At 38.6% G+C, this 27,986-nt stretch overlaps 1 protein-coding gene across 1 annotated transcript; it reads left to right on the forward strand.

Moving 5' to 3' along the window:
* The first annotated feature begins 46 nt into the window (after positions 1 to 46).
* On the forward strand, positions 47 to 27,986 carry Rnmt (RNA guanine-7 methyltransferase). Its single transcript, XM_026401997.2, has 11 exons — positions 47 to 146; positions 2,235 to 2,690; positions 4,085 to 4,220; positions 6,998 to 7,123; positions 9,107 to 9,216; positions 11,508 to 11,689; positions 12,181 to 12,345; positions 15,296 to 15,413; positions 18,703 to 18,804; positions 19,876 to 19,909; positions 21,675 to 27,986. The coding sequence occupies exons 2-11, from the start codon at positions 2,313 to 2,315 to the stop codon at positions 21,710 to 21,712; spliced, it is 1,389 nt and encodes a 462-aa protein (XP_026257782.1). The 5' UTR covers positions 47 to 146; positions 2,235 to 2,312; the 3' UTR covers positions 21,713 to 27,986.

Here is a 27,986-nt window from a genome sequence, read left to right on the forward strand (position 1 = left end):
CGGGACTCGTAGTTCCGGCGCGGAGGAGGCGCGCTCCCAGCCCGGACGTCCTGACACGTGACCTCGCGCCCCCGGAAGTGGCGTAACAAGACTCGCGTGGCGCGGAGCCGCCGTTTCCGCAAACAGAATCGTGGGTGGCTGTGTAGGTGAGTGTGGCCGGCGGAGCGGCGGCCGTCCGGTGCTGTTTTGTCGTTAGCCTGTCGGCTGGAGGGGGCAGCAGAAAGAGCACGCCGACTCCAGGCCGGGCTCGCCTCGCACGAGCCGTGCGCCTCCCGCACCGGCCGCGCGGAGCCCCCGGCGCTCGGCAGAGTGGCTGCTGCTCGGGGCGTGCGGGCGGGCGGGCGAACTATGGCTCCTCCGCAGCGCGCGGGCCCGCGCGAACGTCGCAGAGCCGCACCAGCGCGCGCCCGGGGCGGGCCCGGCGTGAGGTCCCGAGCGGGCTCGTTTTGTCCGAGCGGCGCCACAGAAGCCTGAATCCAGGTCCAGCGTTAGGCCGCGCGGGTGACGTAAGGGGACCGCGGCTGAGGAGGCCCTTCTGTGGCGTGGTCTCGCGCCCTGGCTTGACAGGCGAGCTGACGGCCGGGCGGCGAACTGGTCCCGGGAGGTGTAGGCCGGCGGCGGAGCCGGCTCCGGAGGCGTGGTCCAGAGCCTCGCTCGGCACCCCGCGCTTCCCCCGGGGTCTGCGGCCCGCGGCTGCTGGGATTCTGGGGCCAGCTCGAGTCGGTTTGGAGAGTGCGCCTGTGAGATTCTGGGGTGCAGCCTCCACGGTGGGCAGGCCCGTTCCAGCGAAGCCCTGAGCCAGTTGACGCCCGGTTTTGAGTGTCCTTATCCATTACTGCAGGCCTCCTGGGTGCTATGCCCTCTATTCTGGGGGATTATGTAGCGCATGTATGGAAAGATTGCCTGGTGTAAATACTGTAAATACAGTCCACGCTGAAGTTCCAGGGCTAATTTTAGGCGATAATTGCAGCGGAAGATGATAAACCAGAGTGTTTTATTTGAACGTAAAATCTTTTTCTTTGTAAGAAATAAATGAAGGAGGAGAAATAGAAATCTGGTAATTCGGAGGCCAGTTTTCCTAGATAATCATTTTAAATAGTTAGTCTGCAAATTACTTTTCTGGTTGACCCCCCTCCTCCCCCTAATCAGTTCTTCCTGCTTTACATCTTTTGGTACTGGTAACAAAATACCTTACCCAACCAGTGAAAGTTAATGTTCCTTGAAATCCATCTGGGTCTCATAGTGACTCTTTATATCTATTCCCTTAAGCAACTTGACATTCTTTTTCTTTGTGCACAAGGCTAAAAAAAGAAAAAAAAATCCCTCTTCATAATTTCCAGGTTCTGAATTTATTCTACATTTAATGGATCTCGCATTTTCTTTTTTTTTTTTTTTGGTTGAACTTTTGCTTTCCCTTTTCTACTTCCTTTGAATAATACTGTTTAACAGTTTAATAGTAGTATGTATGTAGTAAGTTTCTTGAACACATAATTCACATAGAGCTCCTCTGCAATAGGAGAGCAGTAAATTTACTAACATAATAAGCAAACCACCATAATAATTCCTGTCCAAAAGATATTTCAGTTCTATATCTCTCCCTTCCGTAGGCCAAAGAACATATTTGAAAAAAACTTACTGGTTATTAAACTGCAGGCTGATCTTGAAATTTGTCTAGAGCCATTTCAACTCTCTTCACTTTTCACCTAATTGGAATGCCCATTATGAAATAAGTACTTCAGTAGTTCTTGCTATTCAATTCCTTTTTCTCTTCTTGATTCACTTAGCCCCTTAAACCAGAAGAGATATCTAACAGTTCCCTTTATTAAGTAGTTTAATCCAAAGGATTTAATAAGTATTTACATTCTATCAATTTTAGTTTAGAAAATTACTACACATGCATTGGGAAAAGAGTAATATTTGTGCTTAGTTTTCAGTTAACCACAGTTGCTTACTAATAAAGTGTGTGCTTCTGTTGGGTACTGCAAAAAACTTGGGATTTGGGAATTAGGATGCTCCACCTTATTTGTATATCCTTGCTTCTTTTGTCAATTTTAATGCCCATAGTGATTTTTATGAATAATTACAGAAATTCATATCTAATACACATATATTAACATTTTGCAATATTCTCTCTACAGTGAGATAATGAAATTAAATGACCAGCTTCTATTTAAAATTGTTTTAGAGTTTGGGCATTAGTGTTTGTAAATAACGTAAAATTCTTGCCATTCTAGTGTTGGTTCATGAAGTTTTATCATCGATTCAAATAATCAAGAATAGAAAATTCTGCAAAAGCAGAGGAATATTAAAAAATGGCTCTTGAACAGGCAAAAACATCAGTAAATTCTGAAACAGAGACTTCATTCAGTATTGATGAAACCACAACAGCTTCTGGGACTGGGTTTTCTGTAAAGACTTCTGCCTGTGGGCAAGTAGACACACCAAAGAAGAGAAAAGAATTTGAAGATGATCTTGTAGAGGAAAGTTCCAGATATGAGGAAGACAGTCCATCCAAGAAAAGAAAACTTGATGTTGAAGTTGTCCCAGAGGAAAAAGGTTCTGATGATGTTGAAGGTGTTTCAAGGAAAAGGAAACTAGAAACTGATGATCTGAAAGATGAACCTTCGACTGGAGATGGCACCCAGAAAAAGAGAAAAGTAGAACTTGAGGATGTTCCTGAAAGGCAGAAGGTATGTGAAATGGGTTTTATTTGTGGTAGAATATGTTAGCTGGAAATCTGGAGCAGATGTGAATTAACGCTGGTTGTTAAATAATCTTTATAAGTTAAGAATATTCTAGTTTTACTAAATGTGGCTTTAAGACACAATAGGCTTTTAATTATTAGCATTTAATTTTTGTTAGAGTGAACTTGAATCACATGAAGTAATTTTTATGTTATTTCAGAATTCTTACCAGAAACTTGAAGGCCATTGTTTTTTTAAAAAGAGAAGAATATATGAGGTCCACATGATTTATTTACTATTTCCCTTTTCATTGAGTATTCATTCTTTTGGTTTTGTCTGAGGTAATTAAGATGGTCACTTAAAGTGACAAATTTCAAAATCATACTCTGGTCCACATTCCTTTATTGATGTAATTAAACTGCATTTATCTCCAACTTCTTTTTGAGGATCTGGCGCCACCACTTTAATTAATAGCCATCTTTGTCTATGAACTACAGCCATACCAAACTTCTCATTAGTGTAGTTTAAATACAATTGATGAAATTTCCCTGATATTTGCCAGGGAAATTGGGGAGCAAAGGATAGCAAATCATTTACAGTATTGGAAAGTTGAGACAGAATCTGGAGTTGGAGAGAAAAGTAAAGGAGGAGCAAAATTTTGGCCATTGTTCCTAAAGAGGCAGGCCAAGCTTTTCGTGTTGGTGTTCTTGAAAGAAAGGGAAGCTTGTATTTTATATGTAGTTTTTCAGAGATTTACTGGCATGTTTTTGTTTCTTTTTTCCAAATGAAATTTTATCCTTAAACCCCACATGTAAGGTAGATAAAAGACAAGGATAAGGAAGGTGGGAGAATCTGAAGCCCTTTACCCACTACGGAATTTTTATATAATGCCTAGTGTCTTTATAGAATGCAGATTGAAAATTGTTGATTTAAATTAATAGTGTATAGTGGGGGTCACTGACACTGAGCATAGCCTACTATCTTTTAATCTCTTTAAACATTACCTTATGTTTAATCCTCATAACAATTTTATAATATAACAAATGTAATAGCTTGTTTCTGTTTTATTCTCTTGGAACACAATAGATTGGTTTTATTAAGATATTGTCATTAAAATTATACAGCTGAAAAATCGATATAAAAATTTTAAACCTAGATTGTTTTTCATAGGGAATAGGGGAGAACACACCTTGGGTCTGGTAATGATTAGTGGCATTTACATGGATAATGCCTTTGCTTAGTAAGGTTTACTTCAGTAATTGTTTTTTCTTCCATAAGTCAGGTATTCTGAGGTGATTTGGTTTTATGTTGCTATTGTTGGGCTTTTTTTGTTGTTGTTATTGTTGTTTTTATACCATGTTCTGAACCTTGAACCTTAATTTTCTTTCTTCTATTTTCAGAACTTGGAAGGAGGACACAGTTCAACAGTAGCTGCCCACTATAATGAGCTTAAGGAAGTTGGTTTGGACAAGCGTAGTCAAAGTCGTATTTTTTACCTAAGAAACTTTAATAATTGGATTAAAAGTGTGCTTATAGGTATGGTTCGTTTTTTCTTTTTAGTATGGAGGCTGTTTAAAATTTTATTTAATTATTTTGCAGTGCTGGGAATTGAACCCAGGGCCTTGAGCTTGCTAGGAAAGGGTTCTATCACTGAGCTATATCCCCAGCCCTAGCTTTCCTCTTTATTTTTTCCCTTCCCATTGTTAACCATATTTCAAACTACTGGGTTTTTAATTCTTATTCATTCAGTAATCAAAACCTTGACTTTATAAAGCTGGAGCCAAAACAGACGTTTGAGATAAATCTTTTTCTTATTTACTTTCTTTTTCTCTTTTTTTCATTTTGGTACCAGGATTTGACCAAACCCAGAGATGTTTAACCACTGAGCTATATTCCAGCCCTTTTTAAAATTTTTTTGTGTCAGGGTCTTACTAAGTTGCTGAGGGCCTTGCTAAATTGCTGAGGCAGGCTTTGGAATTGCCATCCTCCTGTATTAGCTTCCCAAGCCACTGGGATTATAGGTGTGCACCACCTTGCATGGCTCCTATATACTTTTGTTTGATTGCCTAGGGTATTGATGTTAAGTTGATCAGACTTTTTCAAAAACCAGTGTGCTACTTTCTACTTAGAATTCAGGTGGTCTAGTACTATTAAGTGGTTATTTGACTCTAACAGTTGTTGAGCATTAGCCTGTTGCTGCATTGGTTACACTAAGTAAAGAAAATGGGCCGCGTCAAGAGATTTGTTATTAGGTTTGTTTTTTAATCTCTGGTCCTTTAGTGAGTTGGCATTGATGGTCCATTGAACTTTGGCAAGGGAGGGGTTGGATGATTTCTTATAAGAAATAAAGTTTACTTTGAGGATTAATAAAAACATTAAACTTTTTGAAACCAACATTTTATCTATGGAAACTTACTTTGAAATTAAAATGGAAGAGAGTGGACAAAATATAATTCAGAATATAATTATAATTAATGGGTAGACTTATGGTACACGAGTTTAGAGAGTATTTGAAGGCTGGTGTGTTTTGAAGCTTTTCAAAAGGGTTATTTTGTTCTATTTTTTTAGCCAGTTTAAGCAAAAGCAAGAATGCATTCTTAATATATTAGAATGAATAAAGTGTTAATTATGAGTATTTTCTACTGGTTTTGATGATAACTTAATAGTTTTCAAAGGAAAAAAAATCATCTATTCTGAGAAGCATTAGGAGTAGGAATTAACTAGGCTAATTTCAAACCATTTTTCTTTGTCATTTTTATTTTTAACATTAAATAACATTTTCTTATTACATTATAGAAACGTGATTTATTTGATTCTGCCATTGTTGGCTAGGGTAAATGAGTGTCTGCTTCTCTGAGTTTTTTTTTTTTTTTTTAAGACTAACATTGTGGCATTTTTCAGCCTCTTTTTTTTTTTTTTTTTTTTTTTTTTTTTTTTAGTTTTTCTGTCCTGGGGAAAGAACCCAGGGCCTTGTATATGCTTAGCAAGTGCTCCACCATTAAGCTACATAACCAGCCCAAAGTATTGGGCTCAGCCTCTCTTCTTTAGGCTCTGACCTAGTCCTAATTTCTTTTCAGATGTTTTTGTCTTAATTATCCTCATTGAAGCAGGTAACTTACTGGATATTTTTTTTAACAATGTATCATTTAGCCATGTATTTTTTTCATTTAATAAATATTTTAAGCCCATATTTGCCACATTTTATGTACATTATATTTATAATTAGGAGCAGCAATTCTTTCAAAGAGCTCTTTGTGGTCCACACCTGTCTTGCTTGTAATGCAGTTAGTGTGATCTGTGCCAAGCTCCCTTTGGGTGTTTCCTTTATCTTCTAAACACATTCTTTATTATTCATTTTTGCTTTTGTAGTGCTTATAGCTTAGTAATAGTTCTTGAATGTGATAAAGTTTTTTTTTTTTTTTTAATAATGTTTCATGGTAATTTTCCTCTTGAGCCTTACTATGTAGAAATAGATTTTATAATTATTTATTAACTCTCTCTGGTTGTTTTCATGATATTTTTTTAAGATTCATGACAAAATTAAATATGGAACACTTGTGCTTCTCTCAAATTTACTTTCAGATCTTATAGACATTGAAAGGCAGAAGTATTTGTATAGAATGTTTTAGCATCAAAATAGTAGTACATGCATGAACCTAGAAAGTGTTGAACTCTGATAAAAACAGGGAAAGTGGATCCTAGGATTCTTTATTATGTCAAGTTTTGGAATTGCTGAATACTTTGTTAACAATCCTTTAACTGAGGTTGTTCTACTTGGTTATTAATTTGGGCACCTATGATTTTTATTTGTTGGCTATTAATGTATTTCAGTAGATAAGGATGTTTAAAGATTCTGATGATCTGAAAATTAAAAGGTGAGTAGAGTTTTTCAACAAGTTTTTGTTTTTCTTTTAGTGGTAAGCCTGATTGCTTTTATGTGAATCAGAAACTATTAGTCAATGTGTAATTGAACACCTAGAAACAGAAAGCTAAAAAGAATGAATAGTTTTTTTCTCTTATTGCATCTTCTTGTATAAATTAGAATTTGAAACATTTACTGTTTGATGTTGACTCAGATTCTAAAAGTAACCTTCAAAAAGCTGCCTTAACTTTCTGAAGTGCCAGTCTTCAGATACAGATCAAGTTAGTTAATTCTTGGTCATATTTTGAACTGTTAAGTTATAGATAACTAAGTAAATGAAGTGTAATAATTTATATTACATATTAAACATTGGTAGATTATTAAGTAACAGTTTATGCTTCAGTAAAAGATCATTATTAAGATCATTTATTATGCCTGATTTCTCTCTTAGGGGAATTTTTGGAAAAGGTACGACAGAGGAAAAATCGCGATATCACTGTTTTAGACCTGGGATGTGGTAAAGGTGGAGATTTGCTAAAGTGGAGAAAGGGAAGAATTAGCAAGCTCATTTGTACTGGTAAGTTAACCATGTCTAGGAAGGAATGGCCAGTGATCAGTCTTATCAGTCAGGGGAATGGGCAATTTGAAAGATCTCTTAATTAGCAAGAGCTAAAACATCTTTAGGTAAGGTGTCTAGGGGCTATGTATGAGAAGGATGTTTTCAAAAATTAATTGTAAGAATTTTCTGATGATTTTGTAATAGATAGTGAGCCTGTGATAACTTGTTCTTCCCCAAAGGAAGGAAGCTATCAAAGATAATAGTCATGTCTACAAGACAAATTTGCAAAGATCTCCACTGGCCAAGGTCGAAATTTGAACATCAAAAACAACAGTGACTCAGCATGTCAAATGAAAAAGACTAATGTTCAATCTTAGAGGTTGCTGAGAGATTTATATTTTGTAACTCAGTACTTTAAGAGGAAGGAATAAACGTTTTTCTTACCTCTTCCCTACCTGAACAGTATTTCAGGAAAACCAGATGGTTGTAAGAGGAAATTTCTTTATTGAAAAATCATAATAAAGAGAGGACAAATGATAGAGTTAGAAAATCATAGATCTAGGCCACAATCTTAACAAGATGCTTAGCCATTCAGTGAAAGGGTAATAGGAACTTAACTGTTAAGTTCCTCTCCTAGCACCTGGGCCCATGGTCAGTCTTACCCTGCGGTGAGCCAGGCAGACGCTACACTCCTTGTGATGTGAGGAGTCAGAGGAAAGAGAGCAGTATCTCCTGCAGTTTGCCTGAGAAGCAGCTCTCCAAGGTTTTGGTTTGGTGAGCCCTGTATACTTTAAAAATTATTGAGGACTCTAGAATGCTTTTGTGTATGTGGTTCTAGCTATAGATTGATATTTATGGTTTTAGAAATAAAACAGTTTTAAAGTGTTTTGATTCATTAAAATAAACTTCTTTACATTTTTGCTAGTCCTTAAAGACTGGAATAATAGCAGACAGCTAGACTTGTGGTAGTGTCTGTAGTCAATGTTTTATGTTATTTTAGTTGATACATAGTTATAAAGTGAAAAAAATATTTTAATAGCCTTTTCAGATAATTGTGGATATTCATCTTTGATTCTATATCAAAACTCAACAAGTGGTAGTTCCTTAAAGGTTTGTTATAATGTGGAAACTCTTACCTTATTGATGAGTTCTCCATACTAGGTTCCATAAAAATCCATTAGTGTGTCCTGCACATTCTGCATGGTTTTGTAATATTTGGGAAATTCTGCAAAGTTATGCAGTTCTAAGTGTTGACACCAAGAAATCACATTTGTTTAATATCACCATTGATGAGAAAAGCTCTAAGTATTAGGAAGCTGCTTACCAGTAGTGGCCAGTACAGCTTTTTCAGAATTTTAATTTTTGCTTAAAAGTCAAATTTTATCTTTGGCAACAAATACTATCCATTGTTGTTTTTGAAGTGACACTTAATTTTCAAGAATCTATGTCTCTAAGGTACTCTAGTCTGAATAATCATTTTTTTTAACCCATCATTTTTTCACATCAGAATTACTTTCTGTAAGAAAAGTGGCCAATGTGCTCACAACTCAGAACAAGTCACAGTAGCTTGTTCTGTAAGGCAACTGGCAACATTTGGTTATATGACAAAACCAAGTTTTGTTACTTCCCATTTCATCACACACAATATCAAAAGACATGTATTTAAGAACCAAGATTTAATAAAATTATGTTTTAGTGACTTATCAAGGACATTAATCGAACTGGCTTTTTCCAGTTGGTTCATAGTGGTGAAGAGTATGTGAAGTGTGGCCAGTGGCATTTCCTGCTGCTGCTTTGTATTGATGATGAAGTGCTTGTATCATAACCTAGATCCTTTTGAGAAATAATGCGGAGTTTTGCACTGGGACAAAGAATTTTAAATGAAATAGAACTTCTTGCTGATACCAAGGCTGGATTTCACGCCAAGTTTATCAGTTGAGATTGTTGTCTAGATTTTGCCATTCTGTGTTGATGGTCTCTAACACTCTTCTGCCTTTCCAGATATTGCTGATATTTCTGTCAAACAGTGTCAGCAGCGGTACGAGGACATGAAAAATCGTCGTGATGAATATATTTTTAATGCAGAATTTATAACTGCTGACTGTTCAAAGGTACAGGGTTTTTGTTTTTGTACTTGTTTTCCATGCAATGCATTTATTAAAATGTGTTTTGAAACATTAAAAATTTTAGGACATTTTCAGTTTCAGCTAGAAATTCTATTATGATAAATTCCCTTCAGTAACCCATTGAGTACTTCTGGGAATTTTTTTTGCTTTTAATAATTTGAGTTGTTGAAATTACTTTGTGGCTTTTGATTTGGGCGAGATCTATTTTCTAGTATAGTCACCCCTTGGTAGCCAAGTGGGGTTTAGGTTCTAGGACCCACAGATACCAAAATTCACAGATGCTTCAGTCCCTTATATAAAATGTGGGGGAGGGGTGCACAGTATTTGCAGATAACCTATTTACATACTCCCACATACTTGAAATATCTTTAGATCATTCACAATACCTAATATAATGTAAAAAATATGTAGGTGGTTCTTAAACTGTATTGTTAAGGGACTAATGACAGGGAGAAAAGTATACAGATTCAATGTGTTGTGGGGCAGGTCGCTCAGAAAACACACCAAGTCCCAGTTTTGTCCAAATTGAAGAGTCTGTATTTAGCTGGCCAGCCAGCGACTGCTCCCCACAGGACCCATAACTGTCTCTGCAAGGAACAGACCCAAGCCTGAGCATTTTAAGTTATTTAAAGGCAAAAACCACATCCAGGTTGATGTAGCTGTAAGCAAGCAGGTACAGAAGCTGGATTGGGCAGTTAGTGAGGCAATGCAGTGGGTCCATTGGTATTTCCCACAGGACTTTCCAGGTTGGCATAGCAGCAAACAAACAGAAGGGAAGTGGGTCAAAATGACCTTAGTTGAGTACAAGTTAGAGAATGGTTACTAACGTCTAGACAATCAATCTCTGACAGGGTATATCACCCAAGAAAAATGGAAAAAGAAGAGAACAAATTTTTGTTATATTTTGTGTTGCCAAGTATATTAGTATATTATGCTAGATAACTGTTACTGGGTACAGAGGTGGGACTTTCCCATGGGAGAAGCATTTCTTACATGATATGGAGTCTCAGGGTAAAATGGAGTCTGTTTGGTCATTACCCGTATGGCCTGGCCCATAACAAATGTGTTGTTGTTGTTTTTTTTTTTTTTTCAACCCACAGTTGGTTGAATCCATTTGTGTAGAACATGAAGCTGGGATGGGCTATTTAAGTAGAATTGAACTTAGTATGTTTTCTTTACTTTGTAATTTATTAGTTTCCCAGCATAGCAGAATCTTTTTGTTTTTTCCATCTTCCACCTTTTTTGTGTGTGTGTATGTGGTGCTGGGGATTGAACCCAAGGCCTTGTGCATGTGAGGCAAGCACTCTACCAAATGAGCTATTTCCCCAGCCCACTTCCACCTGTTTTGAAATTTCTGAACTATTTAAGATTGAAGAGTTGTAGAGGTACTTGAGCAGTGAAGATCCACTGTGAAATTGGTGCTGCTTGTTTGACTTTGTTAGCTCATTTAAACATTGGGTGGCTTTAATCACTGTACACATTTTGTTTATAATTTTGGAAGTAAGAAAGAAATGTAGTAAACACTTGTATTTATTTAAGATTCCAAAGGTCAGGTTTTTCTCTTTTTTTAACCCAAGTTGTTATTGGATGTCATTTTACTTTAGCTGTCAAGTAAAGCCAAATGAAGGGATTAATTTTTTAAGAGTCATATTTGATTTTTTTTTTCCTGGTTCCTGGAATTGGACTCAGGGGATACTTGACCACTGAACCACATCCCCAGTCCTATTTTATATTTTATTTAGAGACAGGGTCTCACTGAGTTGCTTGGCATCTCGCTTTTTGCTGAGGCTGACTCGAGATCCTCCTGCCTCAACCTCCCGAGCCACTGGGATTATAGGCATGCACCATCAGCACCCAGCTTGATTAACTTTTAATGTGATTTTTAGGCTTACATTTTTTAAAAAAATATTTATTTTTTAGTTGTAATTGGACACAATACCTTTATTTACTTCTTTTTATGTGGTGCTGAAAATTGAACCCAGGGCCTTGCACGTGCTAGGCGAGCACTCGACCGCTGAGCTACAACCCCAGCCCTAAGGCCTACATTTTTAAATTATTCTGAAAATGGGAAGCAAGTTAGTCTTTTAAACTAGAATGAAAGAATGATTTCTTTTAAGGTTCTTACATATAACACGGAAAAAAACAGTTTGAAGATTTTGAACAAAGATTAGTTGGCAGGGCATATTTTAAGAATCCTAAATTCTGGGAATTAATTTAAGTAAAGTTTTTAATCTATGCTGTTAATTCAAAACCTTAACCCATTTAATTTGTTTCAGGAACTTTTGGCTGACAAATTTCGTGACCCAGAAGTGCGCTTTGACATCTGTAGTTGTCAGTTTGTCTGTCATTACTCATTTGAGTCCTCTGAGCAGGCCGACATGATGCTCAGAAATGCCTGTGAGAGACTCGGTCCTGGAGGTTATTTTATTGGTACAACTCCTAACAGCTTTGAGCTAATGTAAGCACTTTTAACTACTTTGAGTTTATAGAATATTTAACATTAAGCTTACAGAATTAAGTAGCACATTTTGATCACAAATAAAATTTATACAAATATGCCATTTAGTTTTACAAATGCTGACCACTTTGATAATGTATTTGAGTAGATGCTCAAAGATGAATTTTTAAAAATCTTATGTGGAAGTTGGAGACTTACTTACATTAAGCCAGAGGTTATAGTTGTAGGCAGACTCCCCAGTCAGCTGCTGAGGCCCAAAGACTTAGCCCAGCTGTCACGAAAGTGATACCTTCTAGCTTAATTTTATTAGTGAGACTGTTAATGGTCTTATAGTATGCTGATTCTTAAAAGTAGCTTGGATCCAGTTACAGAGTCAATCAAGTGTCTTGCAATTGCATCATATAGCTTTTCAAATACATAATCTGGTTTAAATAATTTATACTGATCACAATTTTAATATTTTTGTTGGGGTTGGGGAATAACTCTTCTAGAAGACGCCTTGAAGCTTCAGAAACAGAATCATTTGGAAATGAAATCTATACTGTGAAGTTTGAGAAGAAAGGACATTATCCCTTATTTGGCTGCAAATATGACTTCAACTTGGAAGGTGTTGTGGATGTTCCTGAATTCTTGGTCTATTTTCCATTGCTAACTGAGTAAGAATGTCATTTATCTGTTACTATTCTTTTTATGTCTTATGAGTAAAAGAAAGGGGAAGAAAAACCAATATTGCTTCTTATCCTCTATTTTAAATGGGGTCCAAAGGAAAGGTCTAGCCATGTATACAAGATGGTAGCCTCAGATCCAGGATTGGTTCCCTAGGCTTCCTATATCCCAAATTTTCTTTAGTCCTGTAGTTATTTAAGAAAAAGAGCCAGTTGCTTTCACCTTGTAACAGAAAATAGCTGACTTTACAGTTAGCAAAAAGCTTTTCTTTACCCAACTGCTTGTAATTTTGCTAGTATAAAATGAGTTTTATTAAATCAAAAGTCCTTCTTTTGAATGAGCTGTGTATCAAAGTCTTGCATTTCAGTATAGTTTTGCAATTGCCTATATCTTACCAGCAGTGTTGATAATAAAATCCTGATTCAGGAGTGTATTCTCCCATGTGCCTGAATTCCCAAGAGTCCTGGCAAACTCTAGATTGTAGGAATAGTTGTGATGCTGGGCTCTATCAGGTAAAGCTTTGAGGCCCTCTCATATGTCTTGATATTGGTGATTTCCCTGGTGGGGAGAAGATAAGATCCACTTAAATGGAGCCCATGTGACAGCTGACCAAACTCAGTTCCCTACTTTTTGAAAATAAAAATCTGTTAACTATCAACTGAGAAAAGCAAGTTTTATTGTCTGCTTAGTTTTGCTTGGTGATTGTTTAAATTGGGACTCAAGTTAGTTTTTAAAATTATGGTTATAAGGTTTTTAGGAGTTTATAATATGTACAAGTTCTATACAATGGTATAAGAAGGTCAAGTAACATTATGACTAGACATGAGGAAAATTCTATGTATGATTTTATAAATATTAGCTATTTATAACATTTTTTTAAATTCTTAAGATTTAGTTAGCTTTGGAGAAATTTACCACTCTTCAAACTTTATAGAAGAAGAAACAGTTTTATTCTTCATAAGTGCTACACAAACTTACCAGTCTACCTGCTGCCTAATAATGACAACTTGCCTAATTGGATAAACTTATGAATCACAGTACTCAGTTTTAATATCTAATTTTTAATTAATTTATTCAAACAGGTACTTAATGAGACAGTCTGAAAATGATAGCAGTTTTAAGATGCCCTTTTCCAATAAAAACCTGAATAAAAATATAAATAGCTTTTACTGCAAAACCAGTTCTTGTTATCCAAATTTGGTTCCTTGTAATTGGGATATTTTTAGGTATAAAACCTGGTTTCCTTTCTAAAGACTTTCTTTGAAGATTGATAGAATCAGAGACTTATCTTTGCTCATGCTGACTTTCCAAGAAGGGCTAATTGAGATAACAGAGGGGCCTCAGTTACCTGTCTGCTGTCCCCTCACACTCAAGCCCTCCCACCTGCCTTATGAGGGTTTTCCCCTTCCTCTCTCTCTCCTTTTTCCCCTTTTTTGATGGTACTGGGATTGAATCCAGGACCTCCTGCATGCTAGGTAAGCACTCTTCTTCTACTGAGCTGTCCCCAGCCCTTTTTATTTGTGTCAGAGCTTGCTAAGTTGCATAGGCTGGAGTCAAATTTGTGATCCTCCTGCCTCAGCCTTCTGAGTAGCTAGGATTACAGGTATGCACCACTCTGCCCAGCTTCCCCTCTCCTCCTTACCTGCTCCTTAAAATCATTAAGGCTCTTATTGTTGTCAACACATACATAATTTTTATAAACTTTGAAGATAGAGTGTAGAAAACAAACCCATGGTGTAATAGGAGACACTTGAGGATTTCAGGAAGACACCTGTGAAGGAGCGCTAAGTCAGGGTACGAAGGATGAATGGATAGTTGAAGGCAGGAAGAGTGTTTCTAACATAATGGACACTGTGCAAGAGTCTGGAAGTGGGAAAGCTTGGCTAGTGCCATGAACTGAAGGAAAGCCACTGTGACTGGATCATAGGGAATCAGGGCCCAGCCACTTGAGAGATGGCAGCATCCCTTTATAAATGAGTGCCTCAAAAGCCATGTTCAGAGCTTCCAAATTGTGTCCCAAGTACACTGGAGTTCAGTGAAGGAGGCTAAAGAGGGTAGTGATATGACCAAGGTTATCTTTTTGAAAACTTATTTGGTCCTATTGAGAGAGGATAAAACTGGAAACAGGAGACGAGTAAAATGGTTTCTGGACTGAAACAGCGAAATGATGATGATTGGTGCAGGATGGTTGCAAGTGAAGGGGTAGGAAGTGGACACTAAAGGACTCGGTCAAGTACAAGCATAGTCCATGTAGGAGACCGAGACATGGATCTACTGCAGAAGCAGAGATTGGCAGAAAAGCAGTCATGAGGTTCAGCCTTGGATATGAGAAGTTCGAGGACATGACACACGGGGGAGTGGTATCTGATAAGCAATGGAGTAATGGAATATGACCAGAGAGAGCGAGCCTCAGACAGCTTTCAGCGTGCTGGGTAGTCAGGACAGGCAAGAGAGGCTCTGAGCCACACTCTCTCAAACCCTTGAAACTTAGAAGTCAGGTTAAAAGAAACCTATAAAATAAACTAAAAAGAAGCAGTCCAAGATGTGTGTTAAAGTTAATAGTGCATCCTGCCAGAGAGATGAGAGTGAGTCTTTTAAAAAGGCAGCTGGCAGCTGTTTTCAATGCAGCCATAGTGTATCAGCCAAAATAAAATGGAATTGGTAAAAAAGTATTCCTTGCAGCCTCTGAGAAGTTATTCTTTCTTTCATTTCCTGACTGACTTTTTAGGAAACAGAAGCTACTCACTAGGATTTAGAATGCATGTCTTTGTTGGTGGGGTTATCAGTATGTCAACTCTTCAGTTTTTTATTTTTAACTCTTATAAATTTATGATAGAAATAATCACTTTTAGAGTTAAGCCCTGATGTCACTGTTTTCACTGCAAAAGTAAGCTGCTGAGGAACATTTTGAAAGCCTTTTTATTAATCTTTTTTGGACAGAATGGCAAAGAAGTACAATATGAAACTAGTCTACAAAAAAACATTTCTGGAATTCTATGAAGAAAAAATTAAGAACAATGAAAATAAAATGCTATTAAAACGAATGCAGGCCCTGGAGGTAAGTGTTTAGAAAAGATAAAAAAAATTCCAGATGTGGTGAACCTGTTTGACTGCTCTTGAGATACTTTCAAGTCTGTTTAGATACTAGTTAGGTGTGTCATATGTTATATTTATATTATACAGATTGTCATAACTGCTCAGGACTGTTCAGCTCCTAGGACAGAGCTTGATACAGAAACTTTCCATGATGGGTACTAAGTAACTACTTAATGAAGGAATGAATGATGCTATTATCAAATTCAGTGCACTGTTTTACAGTAGCCTCAGGACAGTTGGCATGGGGGACTGGATATTTCTTTGTGGTGAGATGCTGTTCTGGGCACCCTCGGGTGTTCAGGAGCATTCCTGGCTCTATTCACTAGATGCCTGCCAATAGTACTCCTGGGCCCCAGTAACACACAGGCAAATATCCCCTGGTAGGTAAAATTACCCACAGATGAAAACGGTTCCTTTACAACACTGCCCTGTGATTACATCAGAATTTTAGAACCTTCTTGGCCAAAGTGTAAAATAAGCTCACACCATTTGTAATTTTGATCTTTGATAACTATTTAGCAAGACTTTAGTCTGTTATGCTATTGTTGCTGGGTCTCTTGTCCTCCTAATAAAGCAGTGAAGGAGTCTACAAACTATAAACAGTCATTGATTGTATTTCTTTTTTTCCTTTATCAAGCAGTGTTTAATTGAAAGATCTCAACTATTCAGTGAGATGCTTATTGTTGACCAGGTTCACAGACCAGAAGTATACTTAAAATGGCATTAAAGTTCAGAGAGTTCATTGAATTCAGAATATTCTTTTAATTACTTGAAGCATACTTCATCTTATTCTCATAATTACCCTATAAATTAATAAAAGCAGTCACCTTTCCCCCTTTTTCTTATTATTTTTTTTTAAAAGAGAGAGAGAGAGAATTTTAATATTTATTTTTTAGTTTTCGGCGGACACAACATCTTTGTTTGTATGTGGTGCTGAGGATCGAACCCAGGCCACACGCATGTCAGGCTAGCATGCTACCGCTTGAGCCACATCCCCAGCCCCTCCCCCTTTTTCTGTACTCTTTTCCACATTTTTTACTGGTGCGTTATAGTTGTGCATAACAATGGGATTTGTTGTGACACATTTGTACACATATATGTCATATATGAATGTAATTTAGCCATTATTACTTCCTAGCACTTCCCTCCTTCTTCCCTCACTCCTACTCCTTGGTTCCTTTCTTCTACTGATTTCCCTCTGATTTTCCTGCCATCTGCCCCCATCTTACTTTTCACATCTTTTGAATGGGCAACCCAAGGCCCAAAGAGGAAAAATGAGTTGTTCAAGTTCACATAGCTATTAGCTTTTATATTTTGTTTAGTGTTATAGGTAGTAGTCAAAAGTCTCATGTTGAAGTTTCATCCATGCCCACAAGATGAAGTGAGAAGATTTTCTTTAAGTCTTAAGTGGTCTTTTGCAACCCAGTGTCAATTAAATGTTCATTAGTTATGTTTCCTGTGTTTTAGAATTAGGAATGTTTTTGTTTGTGCTGTATTCAGAGCAGGAGCTTATTTCGTTTGTCTTGATGGAAAGGAGAAAACTGGAAACTCTGCATCTTATGTCCCCACATGCTTTATGCCTTTAGCACACTGCACTTACTGACAGGCTTTGCATGCACAATGGTTATTTATGCTTAGCACACTAAGTGATGAATTCATTTGTGTAACTTATTTAAAATGTACTTAGAAGATGGGGTATGAGATAACATGGATTTATGGTGTGTTAAACACTTATACACACAAGCAAAGAATTTAGCTTGATGTGAGAGTACTAGCCGTCTTGAAAATGAAGTCATGAAGGGAAAAGGCTGAGAAGCACAAGAGCTGTGGATGCTCAAGCAAGTAGTAATAAATGTCGTATTTCTTTAGCACATTCTTCTCCATTTTTCCTTCTCCCCTGTGCTGCCTTGAAAATATGACCTATCACCATGGCTCTCTGGAACATAAGCAATGATAGCACACAGCTTGGAAAAGTCCTTTAGTTTTTTCCTACTTCTTGACCAAGACTCTTATGATGGCCTCTAAATGACTTGAAGGAGCGACCAGGACCTGATAAGAAGATGTTACTTGGGTTGTATTATGGAGGATGGTTTGGAGGTGCATTGAGACTAGAGGTGGAAAGAAGAGTTAGCTTTAGTCTAAGAAAGAGATTTAAATTTGATATTTGCCATAAAAGTCTTACCTTTTTGAACTTGCATCTTCTGTTTTGTTTTTTGGTGGTACTGGGTATTAACCCAGAAGTGCTTTACCACTGAGCTACATCCTTGACATTTTTTTTTTCTTTTTTTGGGGGGGGGACAGGGTCTCACTGAGACAGGACTTGCAATCTTCCTAGCTCAGCCTCCTGAGTCCATGGGATTACAGGCACATGCTACTGTATCCAGCCACATGTTTTACTATCCTAAACAAAGGCTTCTGTTGACTTGAATTTTTTATATGTATTATTTCTAATTGCTATTGCATTGCCATCATATTAACATTTAGCTCTTTTGGTAATACCTCTTCTAAGCTTTGTATTCTAAGAGAAGAAATCTCTGAGTGGCTGTTAAGAAGATGCAGTTTGTGCCACTAAATGGTCCTGGGTTGTAATTAAATTATATAGTTTGTTCCAGCCATGAATATTCCAATATTGTGATAAAAATTGGCCATAATAACTGCTTTAAGAGAGGATTCCTTCCATTTTAGTCAGCTTTTCATTGCTGTGACCTAAAGACCTGACAAGAACAACTTAGAGGAGGAAAAGTTTATTTGGGGCTCATGGTTCCAGAGATTCAGTCCACGGTCAGCCAGCTCCATAGCTCTGGGCCCAAGGTAAGGCAAACATCATTGTGGAGGAGCATGACCGAGCAAAGCTGCTCAGGACATGGCAACCAGGAAGTTGAGAGAATTCCACTCACCAGGGAAAAAATATAAACCCCAAAGTCACAACCCTAGTGACCTGTTCCCTAGGTACACCCTACTGCCTACAGTTACCACCCAGTTAATCTATGTCAGTGGATTAGTCCATTGATTGGGCTACAACTTATAAACTAATCATTTTATCTCTGATCATTCTCACACATGATCTTTTGGTGGCCACCTCATAACACTTCCCCACCTTTTTTCCCCTCCATATTTCAGAAATATGTGTAGTTTATAACCCTGAAGTAGCACTTTTGGATTACTCCTATTATTTTATTGCAGTGATTTACTGTGTTCTGAATTGTAAATGTCAATGTGATATCTTCAGTTAGAATTTAATGTTCCCCTAGCCTTATCCTGCAAATGAGAATTCAAAGCTCATCTCTGAGAAGGTGGATGACTATGAACATGCAGCAGAGTACGTGAAGAACAGTCACGTAAGGTTACCTTTGGTAAGGGTTCATTTTTTGAAGTATTTTCTAGGAAATGGGAAAAGCATACATTAAGATGTGTGTACATGGAAACTTGGGAAACCCACTTGTTTACAGTACTGGGTTCAGTGAGTTACAACTCGAATATACCATAGTATGCTTCCCCTAACTTATAATGGCTTTGGTGCCACAGAATATAGAATCAAACTTATTTAGGTGAATTGAGCATGGAGTGCTATGTCTGAGACAGTAGAGATGGGGAAAGTTACAGGCACAGTCTACAGGTTGCCCTGCTTCCCTGGGTGCTGCTGACTCAGGGCTGAGTGCTCTGGCTGGAATGGGGGAAGGACATCCTCATTCTTATTTCTGTGGACGATCTTCTTTTTAACTTGTGGACATAACTGTACCATGGTGGTGTCTGCTATTGCTGTGCTTTTGTCACAGTGGAAGCTATAGTCGTCATGATGGCATGCTTCTCTGGTGTCCTGGAATATTGTTTCCATTCATTGCTTCTTCAGAATTGAATTAGGTCCAAGAGCTGCCACTAGCACTTGTTGGATGAGTGTATAGCAGCACATGTTTTTAGACTGAAATGTTCAATGTTTTGATAACTAAACATAATTTCTTTTGTGTGGTCTGTACTTTCTTTTAGAGTTCTTTTGGAAAACAGAAAAATATTCTTCAAGTGCTCTTTGATGTTATAAGATGGACTTTAAATTTTTTTTCATTTTTCAAGTAAAAAAATTAAGAAATACTTTAGATATATTCATCCTTTTTGGTGGGAGGACACAAGCGGTGAAAAGATGTTTTTAAAAATTAATCTCAGGCTTGGGACATAGCTCGGTGGCAGAGTGCTTATTACCTAGAATGTGATATGCCATGGGATCAATGCCTAGTACAGCCCTGGTGGTGGGGGAAGCTAACTCTCATTGGTTTCTTTTATGTGCTCAGGTCATGATGCTTTTCAGTAATTTGTGCATATGCTTACAGGAAAGTTGGGAGGGTGGGTGGCCTTCTTAGTCCACTATTGAAAAATCAGTTTATGTTTACTTCCGTGTTATATCTAAAATTGTCTTTCTTTTTTAATTTTAGGGAACCTTAAGTAAATCAGAATGGGAAGCTACAAGTGAGTACATCATCAAAGCTGGTTAACTTATAATTACAGATTATTTGAAAGGATCATTAAAAGTGGAAAATTTTAGAATTTTTCTGACACAGTTGAGGTGCTGTGTGTTGATGTTTAAAACAGCACAGAAATTACCTGTGTCTCTGTGTATGTCCCATCCACTTTTCTTGCACAACTGTGGAATAACTAGAGAAAATATATGCAGGCTCTTGCCAAGCCCTAACTTTTTCTAGCATACATAGACATTTTTCACTGCCTCCTTATAACTAAACAGCTGTCTCTATTTGGGGTCTTCACCCCAAAATATTTTTTGGCTTAGATGTCACATCTGTGTATTTTATTTAGTTCTGGCCATTCCAATGATGGCAGTGAAGTCATGATACTAGAACCTTTAGTGAAGCCGCAGTGGGCCTGGGATCTTGGTAGGAGTGTGGATGGGAAATAGGCCTGGCAGGAAGGCATGCTGAAGTGCGGCCCTGTCTTCAGAGGAGAATCCAGGGGTCTGGCAGGTCTCTGAAGCAAGGCATTTCTTCAGCAGATGGAGAGAACCAGACAGTCATGGCAGTGGCCATAGTTACACCCAGGGGTCCTTGCAGTGGCAGTAGTTGGACAGGGTATGTGACTTGGCAGGGCTGCACTACAGAAGGAGGGGACCAGCCCTTGTAAGCCATCTGTCAGCTGAGTCTCTTGGCCTGCCTATGCGTGCTAAACAGCAGGGTTGTGTGGTGGTTGATCACTGACTGTTTCCTGCTCATGCATCTGCATGTGGCAGCCACATTTCATTTCAACTGAAAGAAATGGAAAGCTAATAAATAAGGAGCAGCAGAGTAGTGTGACCAAAGTAGAGTTTTATGAAGACAGGTATATCTTCCTGTGCAGGTTCCAGAGTCAGCTTAATTTACATGGCCTTTGTCCTGACTTGCTGTTGAGTATCTAGTGCCCTGAACATCCCTTGTGGTGTTTTCAGGATTTGTCCCCTTTTTGGAGTATTTTTGCCCTACAGTCTATTGGTATTTTATTAGAAGATGTAATAGGTTTGGACTTCAGTGTAATGCAGAACAGGGAATCAGATTCATTTAGCTGCCTTTGAGTGATCACTTGTCAAAGCAAGATATCTTATTTAAGCAAGTTCTCTTGGAAATAAATGCATGCAGAAATGTTACTGTTGGAGACAGTTAAATAGTACCTTAAATATCCTTCCTGGGCCCTACAACATAATTACGTAATTGGATGAATTTGAATGTGTCATGTTGTATATATTCCTGTATATTTTCTCTGACTAGTTTTAAATTATGCCCTTTTTTTATATCTTCATGTTGTTTTTTGAGTCTTTTAAACAGAAAATTTAGATTTCCATTGCCACTAGCTAGTGTTTATTGTAATATAATTATTCTGTCTAAATACTTTGTTTCAAGTAAAAAGATTTGAGTTATAAGATGTTTTGATTTTAGTTTTCTTTGCTTTTATACTTTTAGTTTTTCTTGCCCTAAATGGTTTTTAGGGCTTTTAGAGCTGTTGAATTGATTTCCCCAAGGAATTTGGTATTATTACTGTATCAGGTTAATTTTTTTTTTTTTTAAGCAAATGGAAATGATCCCATCTCTGCCTAAATATGACTCAGATAATAGAAGAACCTGAAAAACTAATGAAGTTTTTCTTCTTCAAATGCCAGCCTAAGAATTTTCACCAGATTATGAATTGGACTGAGATTTGTTTATCCTGTGGATGAGAAAAAAGTAAACTGTTAATATTTTTTTTTCTTTAGGTATTTACTTGGTTTTTGCCTTTGAGAAGCAGCAGTGAGCACTTATGCAGTGGCCCCAAAGCAATTCTCCACCCTACACAGATTTGAACAATCCATCTCATAGATCTGACAGCTCTCTTGTTTATTTTAATTATAAATTAATTGTAAATGTACAGGATGCTGCCGGAAACTCCAGTGTGTAAATTCAGCATTTGCTGTCTGTGACAGATTAACTTGGTGTGTATAGGTAAGAATGAATTGGGACCTTTGTCTTTAAAAATCTATTTTCAGGTAATGTTCTAAGAATTCCATTTGCCTGTACTGTCTTAGCTTATAAAAACGATAACACAACTTGTTGAAGCAGCTGAATTCTTCACAGTGCTGAGTTGTCGAGTGTTGTTTACATGTCATACTTGCTGCAGCTGCGTGGTGGAGAGGGCACATTCTGGATTACCAGTGTGGGCTCATTTCCATGTTTTGTTACATATTAGTTTTCAAGATTAAATGGATTGCTTTCTGTACATTTGAATGCAAATGTTCAATATATGTTGCTAAAGTTATAAATTTAAAACTTGATTTTAGATAGTCATAAAAGTTGCCTAGCTAGAATTTTTATCAACTGCATTTTGATATGAATAATTATTTGTTAATATGTTGCAATTCTGAAACTGTTTAGAACATTTTAGATAGCAACATAGAGTTATTTTGGAATTTTAATTTCCTACAATAGCATTAATATATCCATTTGTCAAAATTGTAATTAGACATTTACCTTCATTGAACAGTGATGCCGTAACTAATTTTTCTCAAGATTTATTTAGTGAAAGTCCCTTTCTTGTAAGCCTGTTGGAAATTTTTTCAGATTTGTATATGTAACTGCAACAGGCACATAGGACTGTAGAGGAAGTAAATGCTTAGACTTCAGATTAATCCTCACTGATGTTAGATCCAGGTTCCCATGCAGAAGTAAGCAATTTCAGAACCATTGTAATTGTCATTAAAATTGTCATTTGTATAATTGACTACTCTTCCAAAACATGCTTATATGAACTGTTGTCCTTATGTTATGCCAGCATTCAGGAAACATGCCAGTGTTTGGATGAACTGAGAAACATTAAGATCAAAATAGAGCGATTGTGTATTCTTTTTTAAATGGTTTATTTAAAGCATGGCTTACAAAGACATTACTTTCTATAATTATCTACAGTACTTGTTTTAGAAACATAGTCTTTTAATTGGTTTATATGTTACTCATGGTGTTAGAGTAGCAAGCTTCTTTTTAGCAAGAGTTTCCTTCCTTATTTCTATTCCTTCTGCAATCTGTCAGTTTTACAAAAATCAAGTCTTTTTGCCTTGGTGGTGGCTTGCCTTATGTCACTTGGAAAACTAGCATTAGTGTATCTGGCTGGCGACCACTATTGGCCAGCAGAGGTTTGGTAATTGTGCTAGGGAGGTGTGGGAGGAGCACACTGTGCTCTTATTTAGGCAATCACCCTTCTCCCATGTGCTTTGTGTGCTGCTCTGCCTTACCTGTTCTTCCACTCCCCTACCTCTCCTTGCAACAGTTAAGTGTCTGGACAGTGACTGAGGATGATCCTTTAGGAGAAGGACTGGAAAAGGCACCCTGTTCATCATTACTCATCACCAGAGGAGAAAGCTGGAACATCCCATAGTCTGAATGGTTGATTCAAGACATATCCAATGAGAGGGGCCTGATTTTTCTCTTTTGGGCCAGGAAGAGCCCATTGAGGTAGGCAGTTCATGGGAGTGGCTCCAGGGTACTCACAGACCTGCTCAGTAGTTATCCTCCAAGGATGAAATTAGAAATGAAGATCAGATCAGCTATTTAGGAAAGACACAACCTGAGAAGTAGATAATTGATGTAGGAACATGGCCACATTTTGGTGCTACCAAGAACACTAACATTGAATTCTTGGGGCCTAGAATCTACTCAGGGAAAGATGGTGGCCACAGTGTTCAGGGAGGGGAGCTAGTAAATTCCAGCAGTTTCAAGCACACCTCTGGCATTCTCATTTGCAGCGGGTGGCAGACCTGACTTGGCATAGTGAGCTGGGCCTTCTTGTGCCTGAGTCCACTGTGTTTCCCAAGAAAACTTTAGCCTGGCTTCAGTGAGAAAAGGCATTGAGTAGAGGCTTTCACTTATGTTAATGAGCATGTAATGACTGAAAGGTTCATGGTCAGTACAGTGGGTTCCTTGACCCACTCCTTCACCCCATGTTGGAAGTCTAGGAAGTGTGATCACTGCCTGACTTCATGTGTTAGATGATCAGAGCAGCAGGTGTGAGTGAAGCAAGCACCTGGTGAGGTAGGGTGCAGTGTTGCTTAGTGAAAAGCAGAACGTATCCTTCAGCCTCTTAGCTTGTTGCCAGTGTGGTACTCTGATTTGCATTCAGGTTTCCCTTTTGTTTTTTTTTTTCTTTTTTATGGTGCTGCGAGGCAAGCACTCTGCCAACTGAGCTATTTCCCTAGCCCTCAGGTTTACTTTCGATGAAGATGAAGCTTCTTGTGTAGGCCTACCCACAGGTTCAGAGTGGCAGTGTGGCTCCTGGTGGTTTTGTTTCACAAGCTGACTTTCCCTCATCTACCTCAGGCTTTGTACGTAGGTCATCTTGAGCCAGTCACTGCAAAGGTCTCTAGGCTTGCAAAGTAGAGGCCATATCCAGGGGCCTGGACCCTGGAATAGAAGTTGTACCAAAATGCCTGTGATGTTTAGGCCCCAGTGGTCATATTACACTTGGGTCTGATGGCACCACCTCGCTAGCTGCTGTTACATCAAATACTAAGCATCCGAGAAATGTTTTATGTCCCTCCCTCTGATAGCAATGGTCCTGATTCTTTATTTGAATGCAGTGACTGCATGTTTACTTAGTAGTAGATCCATGTGGGACTGGGCCGGGGATTGTCAGCTTTTCTGCCCTGCTGTGTTTTACAGTTTCTCTCTGTTCCATTTAGTCCTGACGCATGTACCTATATGCTTCTCTGCAGAATTGAGACATAATATACCTGGAAATGTGCCCTAAAGTTTGGCTGTGGGGACTCTTGGGTGAACCCCAAGCCCTCTACTCTCTAGACTCACCCTGGGTCTTCCTTCCTTGGGGCGAGCACACCTTAGATAAAGCCAACGTTGACAGCTCACATTTATGAATCTCCTACCTTGTGTCAGTTGCTTTTTTAAATGTTTTACATATGGTAATTCATTTTGATCCTTACAACAACTCTTCATCGTGTGAGCACCATTATTTTCCTTTCAGTGAGATAATTGGGTTAGAGAGGATACAGATTTGCCCAAAACAGAGGCAGCAATTTATCACCCCATCCAAGATGTGCCTGCAGTCCACTTGCATGTCACAAACCTCCAAGGGTGTGGTCCAGATGATCCTCACCCATTCACTACCTGAAGCCTGAGGTGTTAGCTGTTGGGGCTCCACCATTTGGGCTCAAAACTTGAGTACTTAATTGCATGTTTCCTGAGAAGAGCATTGGTTCCTGAAGGAGAGGCTTGTGGAGAGAGGTAGAGAGCATGCTCCAGTACTTGAACATGCTGGTGAGGAGGAAAGCTGGGCTTGGACTCACAGGGTGAGGCTTGCTGCCAGCAGCCAGACCTGCAGGTCTCTGTGTTGGGGAGCACTGCTCCTCACACCACCTGCAAGGCAGCACAAGTAGTGGACCTTGGCTGAGCAGAGAATGCAAGGGAACATGTCTGTGGTCTGAGCAGAGGAGTCAGGCAGAGGCAGATGGTTTTGTTCTCACTTTTTATTGAAAGAGGACATCCATACAGACCTCAGTGACACTTCACTAGCAGAATACATACATGCACTCACACCCAGGTTCCTCTCAGGCTTCCTTCTGACCACTGCCCCCCCCCTCCACACACACACACATGATAACCACTATCCAGCTAGAAGAGCATAGACTAGTTTTGTCTTGTTTGAGATGTTATGTGAATGGAATTGAACATTATGCATTCTTTGTATCTGGCTTGTTTCACTCAACAGTATGTGAATTTTTTGTTGTAAGTATTTGTACATGGTTCATTCTCACGGTTGTATAGTATTCCATTGTGTGAATAAACCACATATTATTTATCTGATGGATGTTTGGTTCATTTACAGCTTTGGAACTGTTGGTACTTCCCCGATTATTCTAGCACATGAATTATTGTGCACGTAGTTTTATAGTTCTGCCGTAGAGTAGAACTGTAGGGCCACAGTACATGTGTCATGTTCACCTTTATTGACTACTGCCAGCTTTCCAGAGTTGCATTTGTCCCATAGTCTCACCAGCTCTGGTGTGGGTCTTTTTCACTTTATCCTTGTGGGTGTGCAATGGCATCTTGTGGCTTCAGATTTTGTTCCACTGATTGTTAATGAGATAGAGCACTTTCCATAGACTTATTATATTGGCCCTGGATTGTCCTTGTGTGAAAGTGCCCATTTTTCTGTTGCATTGATTGTCTTTTAACATTGACATGGTGGTTTAAATGTATCTCTTCTGGACACAAGTCTTGTTGAATGCATTGTGTTGTATGAATATATTTGGTGAAAAAAAATGTTCTGCATTTTAATGGAGAACAGATTCCTCATGTTCTCCTTCATAGTGAGCATGTTCTGAATAAGCAGCGTTCCATCTACTCCAGGGTCATGAAGGTGCTCTATTATGTTTTTTTCTTTTCTTTTTTATCTTTCACATTTAAATCTGAAATTTGCTGAATTGATTTGTGTTAATAATGAGAGGTAGGGTTTAAGGAAGAAATGTTACCTTATTTCCAGCTATCCAGTGTTAGTTATTGAGAAAAACTGTCCCTTCCTCACTGTGTCGATTTCACAATTTTCCTGTGTAGGATCCTGGTGGGACCTATTTCTGGGCTCTCTTCTACCCACTGGCCAACTTGTTAATCTTCGAAACTGTGCCCACTGTTATAATCTCTGCATCCTCATGATGGCTCTTGATGTCAGCTGGCCTGAGGCCTTTATAGTGCTTCTTTTCCCTGGTTATTCTGGACTTTCTGTATTTCCTTATGATTTTGTTTTGTTTTGAGATGGGATCTCACTGTGTTCAACTGGGCTCAAGCGATCCTCTTGCCTCAGTGTCTAATAGCTAAGACTATAAAAATGTGCCACCACACCGAGATCAAAGGAATTTGTGTATATGTGGAGGTGGGGGGTACTGGGAATTGAAACCAAGACCTCATGCATGCTGGCCAAGTGTTCTACCACTGTTCTATATATCAAGCTCCTTAAGAATTTGGAAATCACCTTATAAACAGGACAGTCTTAGTGTATTTTCCCCTCTGTAGTCATCAACCTGCCTTTACAGTTTTTGCCAAATAATTAAGTGATTTATTCCTCCTCTTATTGAGACATCCCTAAGGAGCTCCTAGCAGCACATTAGTGAGCAGGACTTAACAGGTACAAATCCACAGGTATTTATGAAATTTAGCCATCTTTTACCTTCAGAGACCATGTCTTCTCAAACTTAGGGTGGATTCCTACACCATCACCAGCATGCAGTAGATGTCTTTGGTTATTCTTTAGAGACAGTTTACCTGGCTTTGCAAAAACAACCACTTGATGAGTGGTTAGTAAGTGGTTTGGCCATTTAGCTTAAAGGTCAGGTGTCTTCCTGTAGGAAGAGCAGTAGGGCAGCTATGCTGTGGAGTGACTTGCATTTCATTTTTCCCTCCAGAAACTTTTTCTTATTTATCACTTGATTAATTTCCTCAAGGGTGGCAATCACATAAGTAGAAAGGCGTTTCTAAGAGGAGCTTTGCTGGTGATAAAACAAGGCCACCACTGCAACCTGAGTTTATAACTCTTCCCACCTTTTGCTCTTCATGTGGTATCTTTCCACCCCTCCTAAATAAGCCAGTGTGATGAGAGTAGTGGTAGCTAATGTCACCATCACTTGCATTAACTTTTTAGCCTTTCCAACAATCTTACAAAGTAGCTATTATCATCTTGGTACTGATGAGAAAACCAAGGTTCAGAAATTGAATTGCCTAAGCTCACAGAATGAGTGTTGATGCCGGGCTTCCATCCAGACCCAGAAGGCCTGACCTCACTGTGTTACTTGTGTTGACTGTCTGCTGTCATCTGAGCCCTCAGAAACCTTTAGGAATCAGTCTTGCACCAGTTTTACCAGGGCGTATTTGAAAGTGAAGCCCTTAAGCCAGCAGCTGGATGAAGACAGAGTCAGAAAGCACAGGTGTTGAGACCTCTGGTGAGCTGCTCCCAGTTTGTAAGGAGGCTTTCCTAGGAGGACTTGCATTTGCACTGGATCTGCCTCCTGAACGTCAATGGCAGGATTTTTTTT

The sequence above is a fragment of the Urocitellus parryii genome, chromosome 13 (genome assembly GCF_045843805.1).
Source record: "Urocitellus parryii isolate mUroPar1 chromosome 13, mUroPar1.hap1, whole genome shotgun sequence".
Classification (NCBI taxonomy): Eukaryota; Metazoa; Chordata; class Mammalia; order Rodentia; family Sciuridae; genus Urocitellus; species Urocitellus parryii.